At 48.8% G+C, this 18,786-nt stretch overlaps 1 protein-coding gene across 1 annotated transcript in view; it reads left to right on the forward strand.

Moving 5' to 3' along the window:
- LOC135900044 (uncharacterized) overlaps positions 1–18,786 on the forward strand; it is a 554,543-nt gene that overhangs the window by 464,449 nt on the left and 71,308 nt on the right. The window contains exon 10 of the mRNA XM_065429465.1: positions 10,907–11,105. Coding sequence (XP_065285537.1) covers positions 10,907–11,105 — 199 coding nt within the window. The remainder of the gene's footprint in view (positions 1–10,906; positions 11,106–18,786) is intronic.

The raw sequence follows: 18,786 nt of genomic DNA on the forward strand, positions 1-18,786 counted from the left end.
GCGAGTTCGTCTCCAGTAGGAGCACGCACCAAGCGGAGAGCTTTCCCATGGCAAGGTGATGGCAAAGCTGTCCTATTTTATTGACATGCCCTTGGCAGTTGCACTGCAGGACACAATGCTGTCGCGTTGCTTCTGTAGGGGCAGTCGTTGTAGCGGTGGGAGATTGGCCAGTAGCACCTTGAATAGCTCTTGCAGTTGCCTGGCCGCTAACTGGGTAAGCTCAGCCGGGCTCAGCTTGGCCTGTGTCGATACACAGGCGTAGGATGATGCAGGTACTGAAATGAAATGAAATTGTTTATTTGCCGTCCTGTACATTTACAGATGGAGGGACAGTAGATAAAAAGCTGTCCTTCAACAGCTTTTTCCTTCAACTGAGTGCGACACGTCTGTTTCACGTGTCGTATTTCGTCCGGCGGATCGAGCGAGAATGAGAGAGAGAGAGAGAGAGAGATCCAAATGAGAAAAGGGCAGGGAAGTTAAGCGGAGTTAAAGCCTCCGGTCGGCTACCCTGCACTAGGTGAAAGGAAAGAGGAAGTAAAGACGGAAAGAAGTACGGGGACAAAAAGAAAGGCCTGAAGGAAAAGGACGGGATCATTATAGTATTTCTAACAGGCCACTGCCACGTAAAAGGGTCAACAAAACCTTGACCGGCTTTCGGTGTGACGTCAGTTCATGTCGGCATTCCAAGACTGTCTGTTCTGAAGGTGACCTGTCGTCAAGGCGTGCCAGCACGGCCGCTAGCGACAGCCGGTGCGCGCTTTATCGAGGACAGTAACACAGTACGTATTCTGTAGTCTCCTCGCCATCGCAGTGACTGCAAGCAGCGCTCTCGTCCATACTGACTCGGAAGGCAAAATATCTTGTGAAAGCAACACCAAGCCACAGTCGGCAAAGTACACACCAACATTAAGAGGAAGCTTTAGCTCGGGTGCTCCTATCTATATACATGTAAAAGGAGAATTCATTTTTTCTCTGCAACCACTGCACTAAATTTGGCGAGATTTGTTGCATATAAAAGAAAAGCTTAAATTCTAGTGGCTCTTGGTTTCGAATTCTTGATTTAGGTTGTTCATTTTTTGCTAAAAGTTGGCAAAAATTGCAAATTTTCGAAAAACGATACTAGCGAGTTTACAACGCTGTAACTCAGCAATTAAAAATGACACCCCAATTAGGTGAAGTGCATCTAATAGTACATCTAAAGCAGACAAAATTGATATGCCACAAATGAATCTAAAAAAATTTAGTAATATGGAAATACAGCTTTTGCAGAACCCTTGTATACAACCTAACGAGTTCACGTAATATGTAAGTTAACATGTAGAATTTGTCTGCTTTCAATGATATAATGGATGCCGTTTACAGAACCGCGATATCTGTTTTTTGATGCAGAGCTATTAACTTGTAAACTTCGTGATTCTATTTTTTTTTTCGAACTTTCGAATTTTTGAAAATCTTTTTAACAAAATTCAGGCCCTAAATCGAAATTCCGCTTCCAACTGTCACTAGAATTTACCTTCTCTCTCAAATTCAACAAATTTTATTAAAATTGGCTCAGAGGTTATCTCAGAAAAGCATTTTTGCGTTTTACATGTATTTGAATAAGGCGCGTCGGAGTTGAGCCCGAGCTATAGCGGCCCCTTAACACATCCTGACACTGCTCACTACGATGACTCCGGGTACAGCGATATCGTCAAGCGGGGCAAAGCACGTGCACAGCATGACACGACTTTGACTAAATTGACTAAATTGAATGACTCTTCGTTGGGCGAGGCGCGTGACTTCCTTTTGGGGCTGAGTTATCTGTTGATCCAGCTTCGCCAGATCGTCTGCTGTCGTATCAGTCAATTTACTCAAAGTCGTGTCACGTTGTGCACGTGCTTTGGCCTGCTTGACGATGTCGCTGTACGAGCCATCGTAGTGAGCGATGTCAGGATGTGTTAATGTTAGTGTCTTATTCAGGTGGGGGGTTGGGGGGAGGCAGCAATGAGAACTAATTGCTCGTTGGAATGACATTGTCCCTTCCATCCGGTGTCATTGAATGCTTGCTGGCGGCGCTGGCGGCTGCGGCGGGATTTGATAGCCATCTGTTTGACTGAACAATCTTTGGACGTTATGTCATGATCGTCCGTTTGGCAGAGTCCGCATTTGTATGTGGGTGTCTCGGGCGACTACATAGAGGCGTCTGCGGGATGTGAACACGAGGCTAGCGTATGACCGGGACGGCAACACCGATAGCAGTGTATCACCCCGGGCTTATACACAGGGAACTGTAAGGTGCATCCACAGTACGTAATACGGCTCGGTGGAGTCCGAGTACCTTCGAGAGTGACCAGGCACGTGCGTCCGAGAACCATGTATAACGAGCAGTCTCGACCATGTGGGTGGAATACTTCAAACCGTCAATAAGGCTCTCCCGTGACTCCCCCGGGTCAACGCCAGAAACCACATACCGACGCAAGTTAGAGCACTGCACGGACCCGGGCTCGGGTCGGTAAGCTATCTCTATTGCGGACCCTGGCCAGGCTCGGACCAAGGAGCTTCGGGCTCGGGTCGGGCCTTTCCTCGGTCAGGCCCGTAACAGGCCGGGTGTGCTATTGGCAACTTTTGAAAACTGCTTACTATAGGTAGGAAAAACTTTATTTCGTCAGCGTTAGGTGGGATGATTAGGCGTTGTTTCTTCAGGTGGGCCAGATGGCCGTCAATCAATGTTTGATGGCGACCTCTTCAGCTCGTTCTATGGCCTGGAGACGGGTGTCCAGGCAAAACCTGCGCAGCATCCCCTCCCACGCTTCAAGTGAGGGAGAGGCCATCAGGTTAGGAGGAGACTTGTCCTCCTCGCAGTCTCATATTATGTGATTCAGTGTTGCTAGTTCCCCACATGATCTACAGAATAGGCTCAGCCGCGTGGACAGCGATGCACAGCCTGTGCTACTGCGGAGGAGGAGAAACGCGTTTGCCTCTTCTTCCCTCCCCCTACCACGCTCACTTTGCTCACCCCCCCCCCACCTCGCTCCCGCACTAGCTATCTTTTGATCACGTGACATCCAACGTCGGGCATGCTGGAGGACGGCGCACGTCAAATCAGCATCCTTTTCCTTCACTCCAGCAAGCTCTTCCCTGCATACACAGCAAGTGTCTGTGCGTTCGACAGTGCGTTCCGAAAAGTGCACTGCTAGTGAATAAGATCTGCTAAGTCTAACACGAGGTAGAAAAATTTAATTTATCAAAGCGACAGCTTTCGTGGTCATTGCTTTGTATTATTTCTAGCCTTACACCAGTTTGCCAGGAGTGAAAATAGAGCTACCACACCTCAACATGCTAGACTCAGTCTATGTCGTACTTACATTGCGCTGAATACCCTGCATGTTGAAACAAAATCGACACAGTCCGCCTTCACTTATATTACTAAACACAGTACTAAAGTTGATGCCTGAAAATTAAACCATTGGAATCGACCGGCATTGAAATAAAGCGCAATGAAGGAACAAAAATTGCTTGTTGCGCCGTAAATATGGTTCCATATGAGCGTTACCGTTGCGTGTCATCAATTTATATTTTATAGAGCGATAAATTTCAAGCCAAGTGTATTCGCCTGAGCTCTGGCATTGTACGTTGCAATGTTTCTTCTTCTTTATATACAATATTCAGAAAATGTTGTTGGCGATTGTGCACGATAGTAGGGCCCTATTTCTTCAACATATATTGCCGCGCAACTATTTCGCAAATGTAGGACAGGCTTTCTATATCGCACGTAAACGCACGAGTATAATAGGTTGAATATACAACATCTCTTTCGATTTTACTTGCTCATTCATCATCAACAACGCCAGACGAAGTCCTGACGCAATCAAAACTATAGAAAATGTCATGTGCCGCGGATGGTATTTTCACAATTACCGAGAATCGGACCATGCTTCGCTTACGCTCAAGGGCTAACGGGGCGTACTGGGCCGGGTGGTATGGATCAGGTTTGAAACTGCGGAGTCGGGCTCGGGCGCGCCGCCTCAAAGCACTTTCGGGCTCGGGCCGGGCCCGGGCCCGAAAAAAACGGCCCACTCAGTGCTCTAACGCAAATCCGAACCAGAAGTCAAGTACGCTTGCACTTGTACGGTAAAATCAGCTGTGGGTGGCAGAGCTTGCAGGTGAGTGAGGTGGTCTACATCCACTAGCGAACGCACCCACAGGGATATGCTGCTGCTGGGATGGTGAATTGAGAAGCCTTGAAACGCAGTGGTTTTGAGGCAAGCGTCGCTGGCTGAGTGAAGGAGGCGATTTGATACTTTTGATACGTCGAAGCATTCGCATGGTTTGACCACTACTTTGTACTTCAATTCGGAGCCGGACGGTGCGGAAGCCGCCGAGAAGGGGCATTCCCGCTTGCTGACCGGTGTTTCTGAAGCAGACGATGCACCTTTATCCATGTGTGAATCAGTCTTGCGCTTTGCACGGCCATTCGGTCGGGAGGCAAGTGGTGGTGGTTTCGTCATTGGCTCCGCTGCAGGCGCCGGTACTGTTAAGAGTGAAAAATGAGGGCGCATTGCCGCCGCCAGACGCAGCCAACGAGCCGCCGGGGGTCTCTTGGCGAGCATTCCGCGCATACCTCTGAAGCGAGCGGCGGGAATGGTGGTCAGTCCAGGTCGTCGATGATGTCCAGAAGACGAGAGCCGAGGGGCGACTCCGCGGCCTCGTCCAAAGCTTCTGGCAGACCACTCCTTTGCCTGCGGAGCCAGGCAGCTAGTCCTGATAACGTTCAGCCAGGGGCGGTGCCATGGTCGTAACATATGTTGAATTCCAATGGCGGAGTCGGAGCAAGCTTTTCTGCTCGTTTCGGAGCAAGTTTGTTCCAATGGCATAGTGAGGGCGGGAGTAAGGTGTTCCAATGAGAGAGCTGGAGGGGATTCAGAGCGGGAGTCACTCCGTGGAGCAGAAAAAGATGCCCCGCCAAAATCGGCGGAGTGGAAGAAAGGAAGGAAATCAACTTTATTCAGGTCCTGCAGGCCACGAGAGCTTTGGGCTCTCATGGAGTGGGCGTCTCCCACGACGGAACCGGGAGGTTGAGTTTCCTGGCGGCGTCGTGGACCTGCTGGACGGCCCAGAGTTGGGGAGCGAGTTCTTCGCTCCGGATTGCTTCTTCAAACTTGCGCTTGTCCTGTTCGTAGTTTACGTGAGCTTGCGAGCACGGCCAGAGTAAATGATATACGTTAAGGGATGTATTGCCATTGGTGCAATGAGACTTGTCGTAGAGCTCAGGCATGTAATGGTGTAATCTGTTTTGAGTAGGGTATGTGTCTGTTTGTAGCATTCTGAGTGTAACCCCTTGAGCTCGAGTGAGCGTGCGGTGTGGCGTGCTATACTGTCTGCGTTGTAGATAGTAGTGTTTAGTGATTTCATTGTATGTAGTGGGCGCGTCCTTATTCTCCGAGTGGTTGGGTGAAGCCGCGCGGTCTGTAAGCGCGCGCGCAGCCTCGTGTGCCGCCTCGTTAAGGTTGGGGACGTCGCCGATCTTTGGTCCTAAGTGTGCCGGGAACCAGTATATGAAGTGGTTCTTAATCTCTTTCTTTGAAACAATTCTGAGAGCCTGTGCGCAGACCGTGCCCTTTTGGGAAGCTCTGATAGCGGCTATGGAGTCGCTGTAGATATGGGAAAGATTGTCGTCGGTGAGTGCAACAGCGATCGCAACCTGTTCGGCCTGTTCAGGCTTCCTTGCAATTACCGTGGCTGCATATCTTGTGGACCCACGGCCGTCCACAACCGCCACTGCGAAAGCTTTGTTTCCCGTGTATGCCGCCGCGTCCACAAAAGCTGAGCGTTCACGGTTCGCCAAGGCTTGGTTAAGAAGGAATTGTCCTCTCGCTTGTCATCTGCCCCTGTTGTTTTCGGGGTGTACGTTTAAGATCATGGTGGAGTGGATCGGAACTCTGCGTGACGTATTTCCTTTACCACGTTTGTCTGCTGGGAGGCGCCACCGGTCACAACTCGCGAGGAAGCAAAAGCTGCTGCACGCTTGGCGAGATATCCATTCCGAACTTTAAAAAAAAGCAGGTGAACGGCGCTGAAGAGACAAGTGACCGGTGCGGCGGTGCTGGGAGCAAACAGCGGAAGGAAATGACAACACGCAAGGTATCCTGGGTAACTCCGTGATAGAACTTCCGCTTCCGCCTTGCTCCGGCGGCTACAGTGTACTAATACGGCGGCGCAGGTTGTGTTCCACTCGCGGATCTGGAGGCGTTGCTCTGCGCCAGAGTCGAGTGTTCGCTCGCGGAGTCCGTCGGCTGCTCCGACTCCGCCATTGGAATTCAACAATAGATGAGGCGGCAACGGCTGGTGCACGGTGACGGCTTGCGAGCCGGTGCTATCCGCCGATTCGATTCATGGACCGATAGAAACACGTCCGCTCTTATCGGCAGCTGGTGAGCAAGTCCGCGCCGAGTTTTCGCGGCTTAGTTCGCGTTGATGCAAGACGCAGCACGAAGGTTAATTCTCTCACTGCTGCTGCCACGCGTCCTGACTCCAGCATTTTGACAGCGAGTTTCCGCTGTCATAAAGTGAGATGCGTTCGTGTTTGCTTCTGCGAGCGTGACATCATGCTTGTTTAGTCAGTATGCGTATGTTTATAACATTATACGACCGATGAAACTACTATCCTAACTTCGTATAGCTGTCCGCTAATTTTCTATCGCAATCGATCCTTCGCCTCTCGGGCGAAACTGCGACTTTTTTTATCTCTCTCTTGAGGCAACATATTGAAAATTGTAATTTTCGACATGCTTTATTTTCTTTAGACAGGCTCTTCGTGCAGAGTGAAATACCTATCACTAAACCATGTACAATTTACAATTTATGCAATTTTTTTACTCCACGGGTGCCTTACTTCTTTTTAAATAAAGGGGCACCCCAAATTTGTAGATTTTAATTGAATTCCATTTTTGGACAAAGACATTGGTGAGAAGAGAGATAAGCAGATCATCATCGCTGCAGACAGGATGTGCAAATGAGCTTGTAGCATCTGTTTCCACCGGTTAGCTTCCACTTAGTTTTTACTGTCCCATCCCTATGGGGCAGACGTAAGATGGCATTACACCTCTAGTTGACGGAATATCTTTCGGCAATGTAGCGTAATAATGCCAACTGCAAAGTTCTTCCGCATATGCTTCCATCCGCTCTGAAACCTAGCGCTTCGAGAGGTAGATTACGGGTCTTGCTGCTTGAATATCCTGGCATTCCGTTACAATGTGCTGAGTCGTTTCCAGACTTTTGCTGCAGCAAGCAGATGCCTCACCCTTTTGCGAATGTTTACTTCGGTATGCTTTTTTCCTTCAGGCAGCCAGCTCCACCTTGCCCTTTCTAGCAAAGCACTGCCCTTTATTTTATTGCACTGATTTCCCTCCTGATTTCTTTCTTGTTGCATTTGTAAGTGCCCGTGCACGTCCTTTATTTTTTTGTACCCATCCATTGCATCCCAATTCACTGTCCGTCACTTTCTTTTCGATGTCTACGGGTTGTCTGCTTACACTTTCGATTACCTTTATTTGGTTGCCAAGTTTACTGACTTCTTCCTCTATTCGTTGTCCACGCTTTTGAGAAACAAATATTGTGCACTTTAGCCGCTGATTTCTTTTCATGCATATGTTCCCGAGTCTTTCCCCAAAGCTAATTTCGCTCTGCGCTTCTCTGACTTCCAACGAGACCCCAACCGATTTCGCCCTGCCCTGCCTCATTTGTGGTTTTCCATTGGGCTTCCAATTCCTATCGGCCCACCGAGGTTTGGTTAACTTCCAATCTCGACAAGGTCTTTGATTTCAAGCACAGAATGGCATTTGCAAACGTTAGTGCTAGCACCACTACTCCTTTCCAATTTCCTCGCACCATCTAATATTTACTGTAGCCCCAAATTTCTCTATGTTTCATTATTACTGCATTTCACCTTCCTTATGTGCTGTCTCATTAAGAGAAGATTGAAATGTTCACTCCAGCGTCCATGAAAATCTATGGAGAGTAATTAAAGCAAGCGCAGCGAGATTTGGAGAGGATGCTGCGCAAGTCGCAATGATCAGTGGATGAAGTTAAAAGCATGTGGGAATTAGACGAGTGGTGATAAATTAGGAACCTTCTGGTAATTGCGCTTTCGAGCTGTATGGATGTAATGGTCTACAGAGCTTCGTTTCAGAACAATTGAGCGTATTTGGATGAACCATGGTAGCAATGAGGTGCCTTTTAGGAGCAGCGTGCGGGAAATTTTTTGAAGGTTCGGGTGTCCTTTGAGAGCGCTGTAGAAAAATTATCAATTTTGTGCTAATGATGCTTCATAGCGATGCTTGCCGTCGGGCTGAAAACGTCTGCCATATCGCAAACTGCCATGCGTAACAAGAGCAAACTTCGCAGAAATAATGTTTCGCTTACGAGAAATGTAGTGGAGGAATTGCAAAGTTGTAGGTGCATTGGGTAATATCGTATAAGATTTGCAAGCTAGGCTGGAGTTTTGAAAACATTACTTAAAATAGTGTAATAAATGTCAGATTTATTGCTGCAAACATACTGATCTCTTGAAACTACGCGCACACATGTGGGAGACCCTCTACGCTTATAATCAATAGTTTAAAGTGTCATCAGGCAAACCTGGTCTAGTTGGCGAACGCTCATACCTGACAATAACAGCGCTAAAAAAGGACGATGACGAAGAAATGTAGGCAGTACTCGTGGTGTGTACCCACCTTTCTTCGCCCTCGTCTATTTTAGCGCTCATTTTTTCTAGTATGTTTAAAGTTCCTTTATGAGTTCAGAAGTAAAACTTGAGGACGATTAAACTTCGCCTTTAAGGGTGGAACGCGATAGCATTCAAAAATCCCTGACTGCTTCTCACGCTTCCCGGCAACTGCAGCTTATGTAACCATAATCTTTTCCTGGAAACGCTGGCGGTGAACGCTATGCACGAAGGCGAGTTTTCTGGCTCTTTTTCTTTCTGTCCCCTCCAATGGCGGGCGCCGCCGCTGCCGTGGATGCACAGAGGCGAGTACCATATGTTACAAGGAACCGAGCGGGGCGCAGCGCTCCTACTAAGACAGACTTCAAACGGCACCTGGAAAAGGGGTTTGTCTTTAAGGTGATGGAAAGATATTTTCTTGTATATTCAAATTACGGACCGACCCTATCATGTCTATAGGTTGTGTGTAAGTCGTACTTTACGAATTTTCTGACGCATTTTACTTTGAGAAATTCAATTAGTTCAGTAACGCCTATGCACCACGCGGAGGGCCTGCGTGGTTCGGGATGAGTGGTTCAGGATTGTTTTTCTCTAAGAGATAACGCCGCCAACGCCTACACCAAATTTCTCGCGACACGGGTCTCTTAACGCTGTCGCGTTCGTAACATCAGAGCGGTAATTGCGAGCGGTCGTGCCGCTCAACACCAACGGCGCCGGTGCGATAGAGAGAGGTGGCGATGAAGGTGCGCGAGAGTGTTGCAAAAATCTTCCACAGCAGCCAGAAACGCTTCTTCCCCTCCCCCCCTAGAAAAAAAGTAAAGAAATATGCTCGCGCGCGGGGCACCAAGGACTATTTTTTTCGAAATCTGCTTCGCTGGAGTTTGTGTCGCGATTCTACAAGGTCGCACGAAGTCTGCCGTTTTCTTTTACTTTTACTTTAGGTCACGTCGTGCCTGAACCAAAGCGTAACATATGAATGAGCATGATTCGCCCATTGCCTAGCTCATAACAGTGGTTCGCATTAAAAATACGTGTAATAATGACGCTATCAGCTGAACAAAGGAACTCTCATGACCAGCAGAGATGCGGAGGTGCAACTCTGAAGTTGGAATGATTTTTGAATCATTCCACGTTTTCAAACATCCGCTATATGGAATTGGAATGAAATGATCGCACATATCGATCGGGCATATGGAATGAAAATAGAATTAGAGCCCGAGATTACGGAATGGAATTATAATGGAATTGGCGCATAGTTCTGGAGCGCTAAACGATCATATTAAAGGATACTAGAAAACTGATGTATGTGCCAATTACCCTCAACTATACCTCTCCAATTTCTTACATTTTTCATTTTTTTTACTGAATACCGGCTCTTTCAGTATCCACCTTCAGGTGACTGCCTCTGCTGCACTAATTACATAGAAAACAGTATTCTACGCATTCTTTACTTCTGAAGACCCGGAAAACTTTCCGCGTTGCAAGATTTAAGCGCACTTAAAAAACATTCTTCAGTTGCCAAAACTGATTCAATTTAGCAAGCGCATGCATGGTTTTTGACACACGGACGGAGCCCAAGAACGATGTCGCAAACTCGTGCACCCTGCATGCGTTAATCCATGGTGATTTGAAATACGCGCCCTGTCTTTCCGTAGGCTGTCTAGTATCTAGAAGGTGCGTTAGCAGGTGGTCACAGAGGAGTGCTTGAAAAAAATGATGCACTTAAAACATGCCAGTAAATCGGAACCGAAAAAGATCGTTCTGCAAAACATAACAACGAGTTTCGCGTTTCGAGTGTGCAGAAAAATAGTATGTGCGCGAAAAAATAAATAATATTTGTAATGTGTGGAAAATTCGAACATAACATATTTTTGTTGTTACGATGCGCGCAAGCGCAAATAGTAACCAATTATAGAGAAAACGTTTCAGTTGCTGGATTAGTAGGAGTAAAATTAATCAGCTGTGCCACTTCAGTAGTGGGTACGGTCCGACTCTCATCATTCTGAGAAGTTAAAAGAAGCGGAATTAACGGGAACTTCCACTTTTCGCATTAGTGGGGCAATGGAATAGAAAGCATCTCTGGCGACTAGGCGTTAAAGTTCTTAAGTGTCGCCCGTGCATCCGCACCGCATACCAGCTCCGTTTGTCCTAATGGTTTCACCACGTAGCGTTCTCACTCTGTCGCTTTTACGGTTTTCCTCTCAGCCACTTTGGAGGTTGGGCGCACTGTGGAGTGCAACCGTACGCTGGTGCTCAGCCCCGATCACAGCCGTGGCGTGGTGTCGAGCCCCAACTTTCCCGGTGCCTACCCCAACAGCCAGCGCTGCTCCGTCGAAATCCAGGCGCCAGCAGGGTTCCGCGTGGAACTGCGCTTCAACGAATTCCTGCTCGAGGACCATCCAGGGTGCACCCACTTTCTCAACATTCTTTCTGCCGACTGCAGGACACGCCTGATCGCCTCTGCCGAATTTGACTGTCTTGAAGGGATGATTAGGTCTCGTTATATACCCGCTGATCACTGTCATGCAACAGCAAATATGCGACTCTCAGCGCGACGTGAGGCAGAATAAATGAGACAGTGACGGCGAAAGAAATTGGACGACACCGCCGCAAAATTTTCTCAATGGCGGCTGCCGCGGTGCAGCTGTCAGCGACTATAGTCCCACTTTGTTTGTAATCCTACAAAGCTGAACACAGCCAATGACTTTCGTCGCAAGTTTTATCGTTTCCTCTGGTCTTTCCGTTCCCCCTTTTCTTGCATGCGCTTTCACCAATGATTCAGATGTGCTGCTGTGTTGACGACTAGCATCATGGCAGCAATGTTCTTGTCATCACCACCTTCAATCCGGCTAGCGTTTCCTGTTACCCCATCTCCAGTGCAGAGTAGCAGGTTAAAGCGCAAAAGCCCGGGCCGACCTCGTCTACCTTTCTATAAATAACTTTTATTACTATTCCTTGGCGCCCCTGCTGGTGCGCCGAAAGCCGCGTCGCCGGCCATTGCGCTATCAGTGGCCATCCCTCCTCCAGTACTTGTATGCAAACATGTGCGCATCTATATGTCTTCAGTTGCCCTCTGGACTGAAAATCGCAAGCGCAGTCACAGAAGCCGTATCGCACTCATATATAGTGTCCCTGTATATACTGGAACTCTATACCGGACTCGAGTGTCACATCAAATTATTCCAGTAAATCTTTAAAACACTAAATTTCCTTGTGTATCCTTGTGCAACCTCTGTCATAAAAGTGTTATCATGTTGAGTGTGATTTCTTGTTGTTTTCCTGTTTTTCTTTGGTTTGCCCCTTCGCCTATTATTGTGTCCTCGCTTTCCTCGCTTTCGATGTATGTATCAGAGAAGACGTTTTTTTTTTCTTGCTAATGCACTTCTTTTGTTTACGTACGCTACGCACTCCTGTAATAGCCCGTAAGGGCTGACAGTATCAATAAATGGAATGAAATGAAAAAATCCGAGGACACCAAAGCAGTTCTGATGAGTTGCGAATGCGAAAGCATTAATGTTCGATTGAATTCCGCTGAGCGGTCCTTCGCGTTAGAATTTCTTGTGGGCAAGCGAGCGCGTTGAGAAGCTTGGCGCGTTTTGATTTGGCCTCACCGAGGCGCAGTTAAGGGCAAGATATAGTCCGGCGTAACGCGCGCGCGCGGCCACGCGCGTCGCGGTTAAGCGACGTCGGTGAAAAACGCGCACTCTACAGTTCGGCGTCACGGCGTAGTCGGCGTGCCCAGGCGCGCTTGGCGAGCTCAACGCCGCCGGCGCGGAGATAGAGCGTGTTCTATTTCACGCGGCTGCCGCTAGACCAGAATGCACTGCGCGCTGCAGCGGCAGTGAGCAGAAGGCAGAATGGCGGCCTGCGGTGCGCGTACTGACAGTGCGGCTGTGGTTTTTTGAACATCCGTGTGGGATGACAGCGCGAGTGAGGACGCCTGCTTGAAGCGATTTGCAACCTTCCATGTGTATACGATGTGAAACGCATGGACCACCGCGACACAGAGCGCAAGAACAACGCGTGGGAAGCTATACGAAAGCAGTGTGGTCTCGCCACAGGTAAGCTGCATTTCGCAGCTCCTGTACTAGCTGGTGGTAGTCGCCGAGTTGAGGGCGCTTGTCGAATAGCTTTCGCATGTACATACATGATCGGCTTCCGTTTTTGACGTAGCCGAAGTACTAGCAATATGAGTGCGATGTTCTGGCTGTCAGGCACGGCGGCCGCATTTCGATGGGGGCGAAATGCGAAAAACACCTGTGTGCTTAGATTTAGGTACACGTTAAAGAAGCCCAGGTCAGAAAGAAAGTGGTTTTCGCACGTAAAACCTTATGTTTTTTTTTTGGCTGTCAGGACAAGTTAACGCCATCCCGCAAAAGTTTTCATTTTAGCGCACAAACAGCGCGCGGAACGAGAAGCGCGCGCGCTACCCGAACGACGCGCATGCGCCATGTAAACAGCTGTTCGCCGCGGCGAAGTTGCGCTCCCGGACGCACAGATGGCGCCAGCCTCGAGCTGCGCGCGCACGCCGAACTCTAGAGGAAGCAAATTTCTTGCACCCCTGGCGTCGCTAGCGCAGCGTATCCGACTTCGCCTGCCGCGGCCTGGCGCGCCGAGAACGCCGGACTATAGAGAGTTTTAGCCCAGCGGGTTTACGGCCAGCGGAGCGGAGCGGTCTCCACCGTTGCGCCAGCGGAGCGGCTCGCGAAAAAAGAATTTTAGCCCAGCGGATCACCCGCTCGAGCGGGGTAAAGAGCGGGGCGCTCTGCTGCCCCACCTAGTGGTTCGAATAGGAGTTACTGAGAAATGAAATTGAATTACTTTTGCTTTTATTATGCAAGAAATGTTGAATAAAAATACATTACATGTTCTCAGTGCATTATTTGTTAATAATGTACTGAGTACTAATGTACGGGTCAGCGCGGCAGTCGCAGTCTTCGATGCAGAACTGCCGGCGTTCATGTTCGCGGCTGCCGTCTTGCATTTCCCATACACGCCCGCGCGCCCTTACGCACGCTCGCGCGCTGCGTATTGTCAGGATTGGGGGCTCAATCCCTTCGTCCGTGGTCCTTTGCCAAGATTGGAGTACGGCATGAATTCGAAGGTAGCTGGCCCATGCCGTCGTCCAACTTATTTACGCTGAGATCGTTGATGAAGTGAAGAACTGCTTCTCATCGAGAACGAGGAAAAAGGGGTTTATTTACAGAAATTAACTCAGTCTAACATGACTGCTTGAGAAAAAGAGTATTAGTCCAACAGGACTGCATGAGAGAAGTGAACCAGTCTAACATGACTGCTCAGGAGAAGTGCGTCCAACAATCGCACAACCACAGTTTTTATACACTCGATCCGCTGGTCCTACGACGCGGCGGCTGTTCGTTTACACACCACCAACTCGCAGCTGCTCTGAAGACCAGTTTACAGACACAAAGGCACACACATTCCGAAGCCCAAGCGACCGCGTTGAAGGTGGTGCCGTTCCGGAAAATCGACGCCGCTCGAGGGACGCTCGTTGTTTTGCAACATGCGGAACCGTGAGAGCGCAAAAATAAGACTTTCCCGCGGTAGCTTCTTCAGGCGTGTCGGATCAGCGCCGCGTTGAGGAACTCTGGAATCATTGTCCACACACCAAACTCGTCTTGTCACAATGTCGAAGCGGGCTGGAGGAAGGCGGCGGATTCCAGTGCAAAGGTCGCTTCTTTGTTCGCCTTGCAGCTGCAGCGGCGGAGAGCGGGAGGTGCGCGTCTTGCACCCCTTGTCGTAATCGGGTGGCAAGGTGACAATCTTGTTGTGCAACCCGCCGTTCTTTACAGCGCCTCCATGGCCCCAAAAATCTCGACTGTCTAGCGCTGACAACCGCTAGGCAGGAAGAGAGCGGCTGCTGGTCAGGGGGGGATTGATGTCTTGGCTCGCAGCGACCACTTGTGCCTTGTTGTCACCGCCCCAAAACATCCAACAAGGACAGGCAACTGCAAAATGAACCCCACAACACGGCTCTGCGCCGAGATGACGTGCATTGGCTCTCACTTTAGACTCGCTAGGCTTCAAAAAAAAAAAACAACAACAACATAAGTGCAGAAACAAAAAAAAATGCTGCATTTCACTATGCCAATTTCTGAAGCAAATTCCTGCTGACAAATTCAGCAATCATGGAGGGAATCCTGCTAAATGAGAGGGGATCTTCTTCGCTTAATAAAATTAACACTAGTAACCCTAAAATTTAGGCGGGACCCTCAAACGCCGAATTCAAATTAGCCTGCTCAAACCATCCGCATTGCTATGCAACTTTCCCTTCTTATATCTAACGGAGAAGTTGTACTCTTGGAGAGTGAGGCTCCATCGGAGCAAGCGGCCGTTTTTGTGTGACATTTGATTGAGCCACGTCAGAGGACAGTGGTCGGTCTCGAAGATGAACTTCGCTCCGTACAAGTAACACGACAACTTCTGGGCGGCCCAAACCAAACAAGCGCATTCCTTCTCTGAAGCGCTGTAGGCTTCCTCTCTTACATTTAGTTTACGGCTGGCGTAGAGGATAGGATGCTCCTCGTTATCGTCGCCGACTTGACTAAGTACCACGCCCATACCTCTGTCGCTTGCGTCGCATTGAACTATGAATTCCTTTGTGTAGTCTGGCGCGCGAAGCACAGGGCGAGAAACCAATAGCGTCTTCAAACTTTGGAAAGCGTTCTCTTTGTCCTTATCCCAGTGTACGTTACTCGGTGCTCCCTTTCGGAGGGCGTCTGTTAATGGACTTGCCAATTGCGAGTAATTCGGAATGTACCGTTGATAGTACCCCACAAGTCCCAAAAATGAACGAACGTCCGTTTTCGTGCGCGGCTGAGAAAAATCTCCAATCGTTGCTATTTTCAGCTCAGCCGGCCGTCTCATGCCCTGACCAACAACATGGCCCAGATAAGTAACCTGCGAACATCCAAACCTACACTTTTCCGCTTTCATCGTTAAGCCGGCTTCCCTCAACCGTGAGAACACCTGTTTGAGGTGCGATACGTGTTGTTCCCAGCTGTCCGAAAAAATGGCTACATCATCAAGATAAGGTAAGGCGAACTCCTGCAAGTCTTTTAGGACAATATCCATTAACTTAGAGAAGCTAAACGGCGCGTTCTTCAGCCCGAAGCTGAGTGCGAGAGGGCGAAAAGTGCCTACAGGCGAGATGAATGCGGCATAGCGGCTGGCACTTTCTGAAAGGGGAACTTGCCAGTACCCCCGCACGAGATCTATAGTTGAAATGTATTTAGCAGCGCTAACTCTTTCAATTCGTTCCTCAATGTTGGGTATCGGGTACAGCTGATCCCTAGTGATCGCATTTAACTTCCTGTAGTCAACACACGGACGAGGGTCCTTGTTAGGGGTTTCTACGAGTATTAGCGGTGACGTGTAGTCACTCTCAGCGGGCTCAATAACTCCCAACTCTAGCATGCGCTGTATCTCTGCCTCCATAATCTCTCTCTGTCTTGGAGACACCCTGTAAGGTTTTGATCTTACTGGTTCGGTAGAGGTCAGCTCAATTTCATGCGTTATCAGCTCGGTTCTACCCGGCCGATCGCTGAATCTGTCGAGATATTCCCCTAACACCCCTTTTAGCTCATCTAGCTGCTCGGGTCTTAGAGCATGCGAGCTTACCGAGTGTTCTACTACTTCTTCTAGGCCGATTTCAGAGTTGGAGGTTGCCCTATCCTCCTTAAACTTGGTACCGATGCCATCCGGCTCTTTGACAGTATAGTTAACGACTCCGCTCCGCTCTACATACGGCTTCATCAAATTACAGTGATATATCCTCACTTCCTTCCTGCGACCGGGCATTCTCAAAGCATAGTTAGTTTCTGAAAGTTTGTGCAACACTTTAACGGGCCCGTCCCAGTGAACTTCAAGCTTGTTCTTTCTTGAAGGTTTGAGGATCATTACCTGGTCTCCGGCATTAAACGTACGAAGCCTCGCATTCCTGTCGTAATAGAATTTGGCGTTCTTTTGAGCTAGTGCCATGTTCTTTCCGACTAGTTCTTGGGTTGCGCTTAGCCGTTCCAGTAAATTTAGCACGTATTCAACCACGGTTGGACTCTCCCCTCTTTCCTCCCACATCTCTCTTAACATTCTCAGTGGAGAACGGAGTGTCCTCCCATACACTAGTTCTGCTGGTGAGAACCCTGTCGCTTCATGCGGAACCGTTCGCAAAGCAAACAAAGTTGCCGGCAGACAGTTCTCCCAGTCCTCCTTGTGCTCGTAACACAGCGCACGCAAAACTCGCTTAAGCACCGAATGCCACCTCTCTACACTGTTTGACTGAGGGTGATAGACAGAACTGTGTATTAACTTTACCCCGCACTTTTGCAAGAATGTGGAAGTCAGTGCGCTCGTGAATACTGACCCTTGATCTGCCTGAATTTCGGCTGGAAACCCAACTCGTGCAAACACTGTCAAAAGCGCGTCTACTACTTCAGTGGAGCTGAGCTCTTTCAAAGGGATTGCTTCTGGAAACTTGGTGGCCGGACACAGCATGGTAAACAAGTACCTGTAGCCTGATTTTGTTTTTGGAAGAGGCCCTACCGTGTCTATTACAAGCCGTCTGAAAGGCTCTGTTATTAAGGGCACTACCTTCAGTGGAGCTTTCCAAGTCTCTCCTGGTTTACCAGAACGCTGGCAGGCGTCGCATGATCTTACAAAGTTTTCTACATCTTTGAAACAGCCAGGCCAGTAGTATTCCATAAGCAATCTTTCCTTTGATTTGTTTATGCCTAGGTGGCCGGACCACCCATTTCCATGACAAAGACTCAAAAGGTCCTCCCTATACTTAGTAGGTATGACTAACTGATCTAAAATCCTACCCTTGCGATCTCTGTAATGCCGATACAACAATCCTCCTTTCTCATGTATCGTTACGTTGCGCCTAGCAATGCCTTCTTTAGCTGTGTCACGTAATTTAGCTAAGCTCTCATCATTCTTTTGCTCAGCTGCCAGTGACTCTCTATCCACGCGTAAGAGTTGATCAAAGTTCTTTGAGGCCGGTGATAATAACGACCCTGTCTCGCTTGGGAGCGCGTCTGCATGGTCTTCCTGCAGGCTAGAACTCTGACACTCTAGTGCTACGCTCTCATTGAGCTGGTCAACTGGCAAGCTCTCCTCAACTGTTCTTTTGTCCCTCGGGCCTAGCTCGGATTCGGGTATTGAAGCTATCCCCTTTTCTGCTTCAGCTGGAGGAGCTTGAGCATTTTCAGCCGAAAGCGCCGCGATCTTACGAGCTTGGCCTCGGGTCAATGCCTGTACTATGCCCTCTCCCAGTTTGAGCCCTCTGTCACGCAGTAACTGATTCGAACGATTCGAAAAGATGTAGGGATACTGCAGTGACAAAAATTTGGAAACTGCAGCCTCAGTCTCTAGCTCCCCGAATGGTCCACTGATTTTGACTTTGGCCATGGGCAGACACACGCTGTGTTCTTCTACAACCTGTTTTATCCATGCTACTTCTCCGGTGAAGTCCTCTACCATCACGTAAGACGGATGGACAATGTCCAGCGTGGCGGCACTGTCTCTTAGCACTCGGCATGGTTTTCCATTAACTTGCAGGTTGTGGAGATACGGACTTAAAAGTTCCATATTCTCATCTTTTTCCTCCACGTAGGAAAAAACTACGCTAGGCTTCTCGCAGTTTACAGCTATATGTCCCAGTTTGTGGCATTTGTAACAGCGAATTGGTCTAACAGATTCGAATTTTCTTTTCTGTTCTTTTTGTGCGGTTTCTCCGTTAAGTTTCTCCTCGCTCTTTTCTGCGGGCTTTTCCGCCAGGTCTACAGGCTCTGATCGTCTAGTTTGCGCACCCTTTTTGAACGGAAATGGTTTCCGCGGTCCATTTCGACCGTCCCAGTTTCCCTCCTCGGCGTTCAATTTTCTACGGGTTGCGTACTCTTCGGCTAATTCAGCCGCCCTTTCCACAGTGTTTACATTACCTCTGTCTTGCACCCACAGTTTCACAGCTTGGGGGATGGTTTTGTAAAACTGCTCTAGACACATGCATTCAATGATCATGTCTCTGCTGTCGTACGCTTCCGCGCTTTTAAGCCACTCGACTAGGT

Source organism: Dermacentor albipictus, chromosome 1, assembly GCF_038994185.2.
Source record: "Dermacentor albipictus isolate Rhodes 1998 colony chromosome 1, USDA_Dalb.pri_finalv2, whole genome shotgun sequence".
Classification (NCBI taxonomy): domain Eukaryota; kingdom Metazoa; phylum Arthropoda; class Arachnida; order Ixodida; family Ixodidae; genus Dermacentor; species Dermacentor albipictus.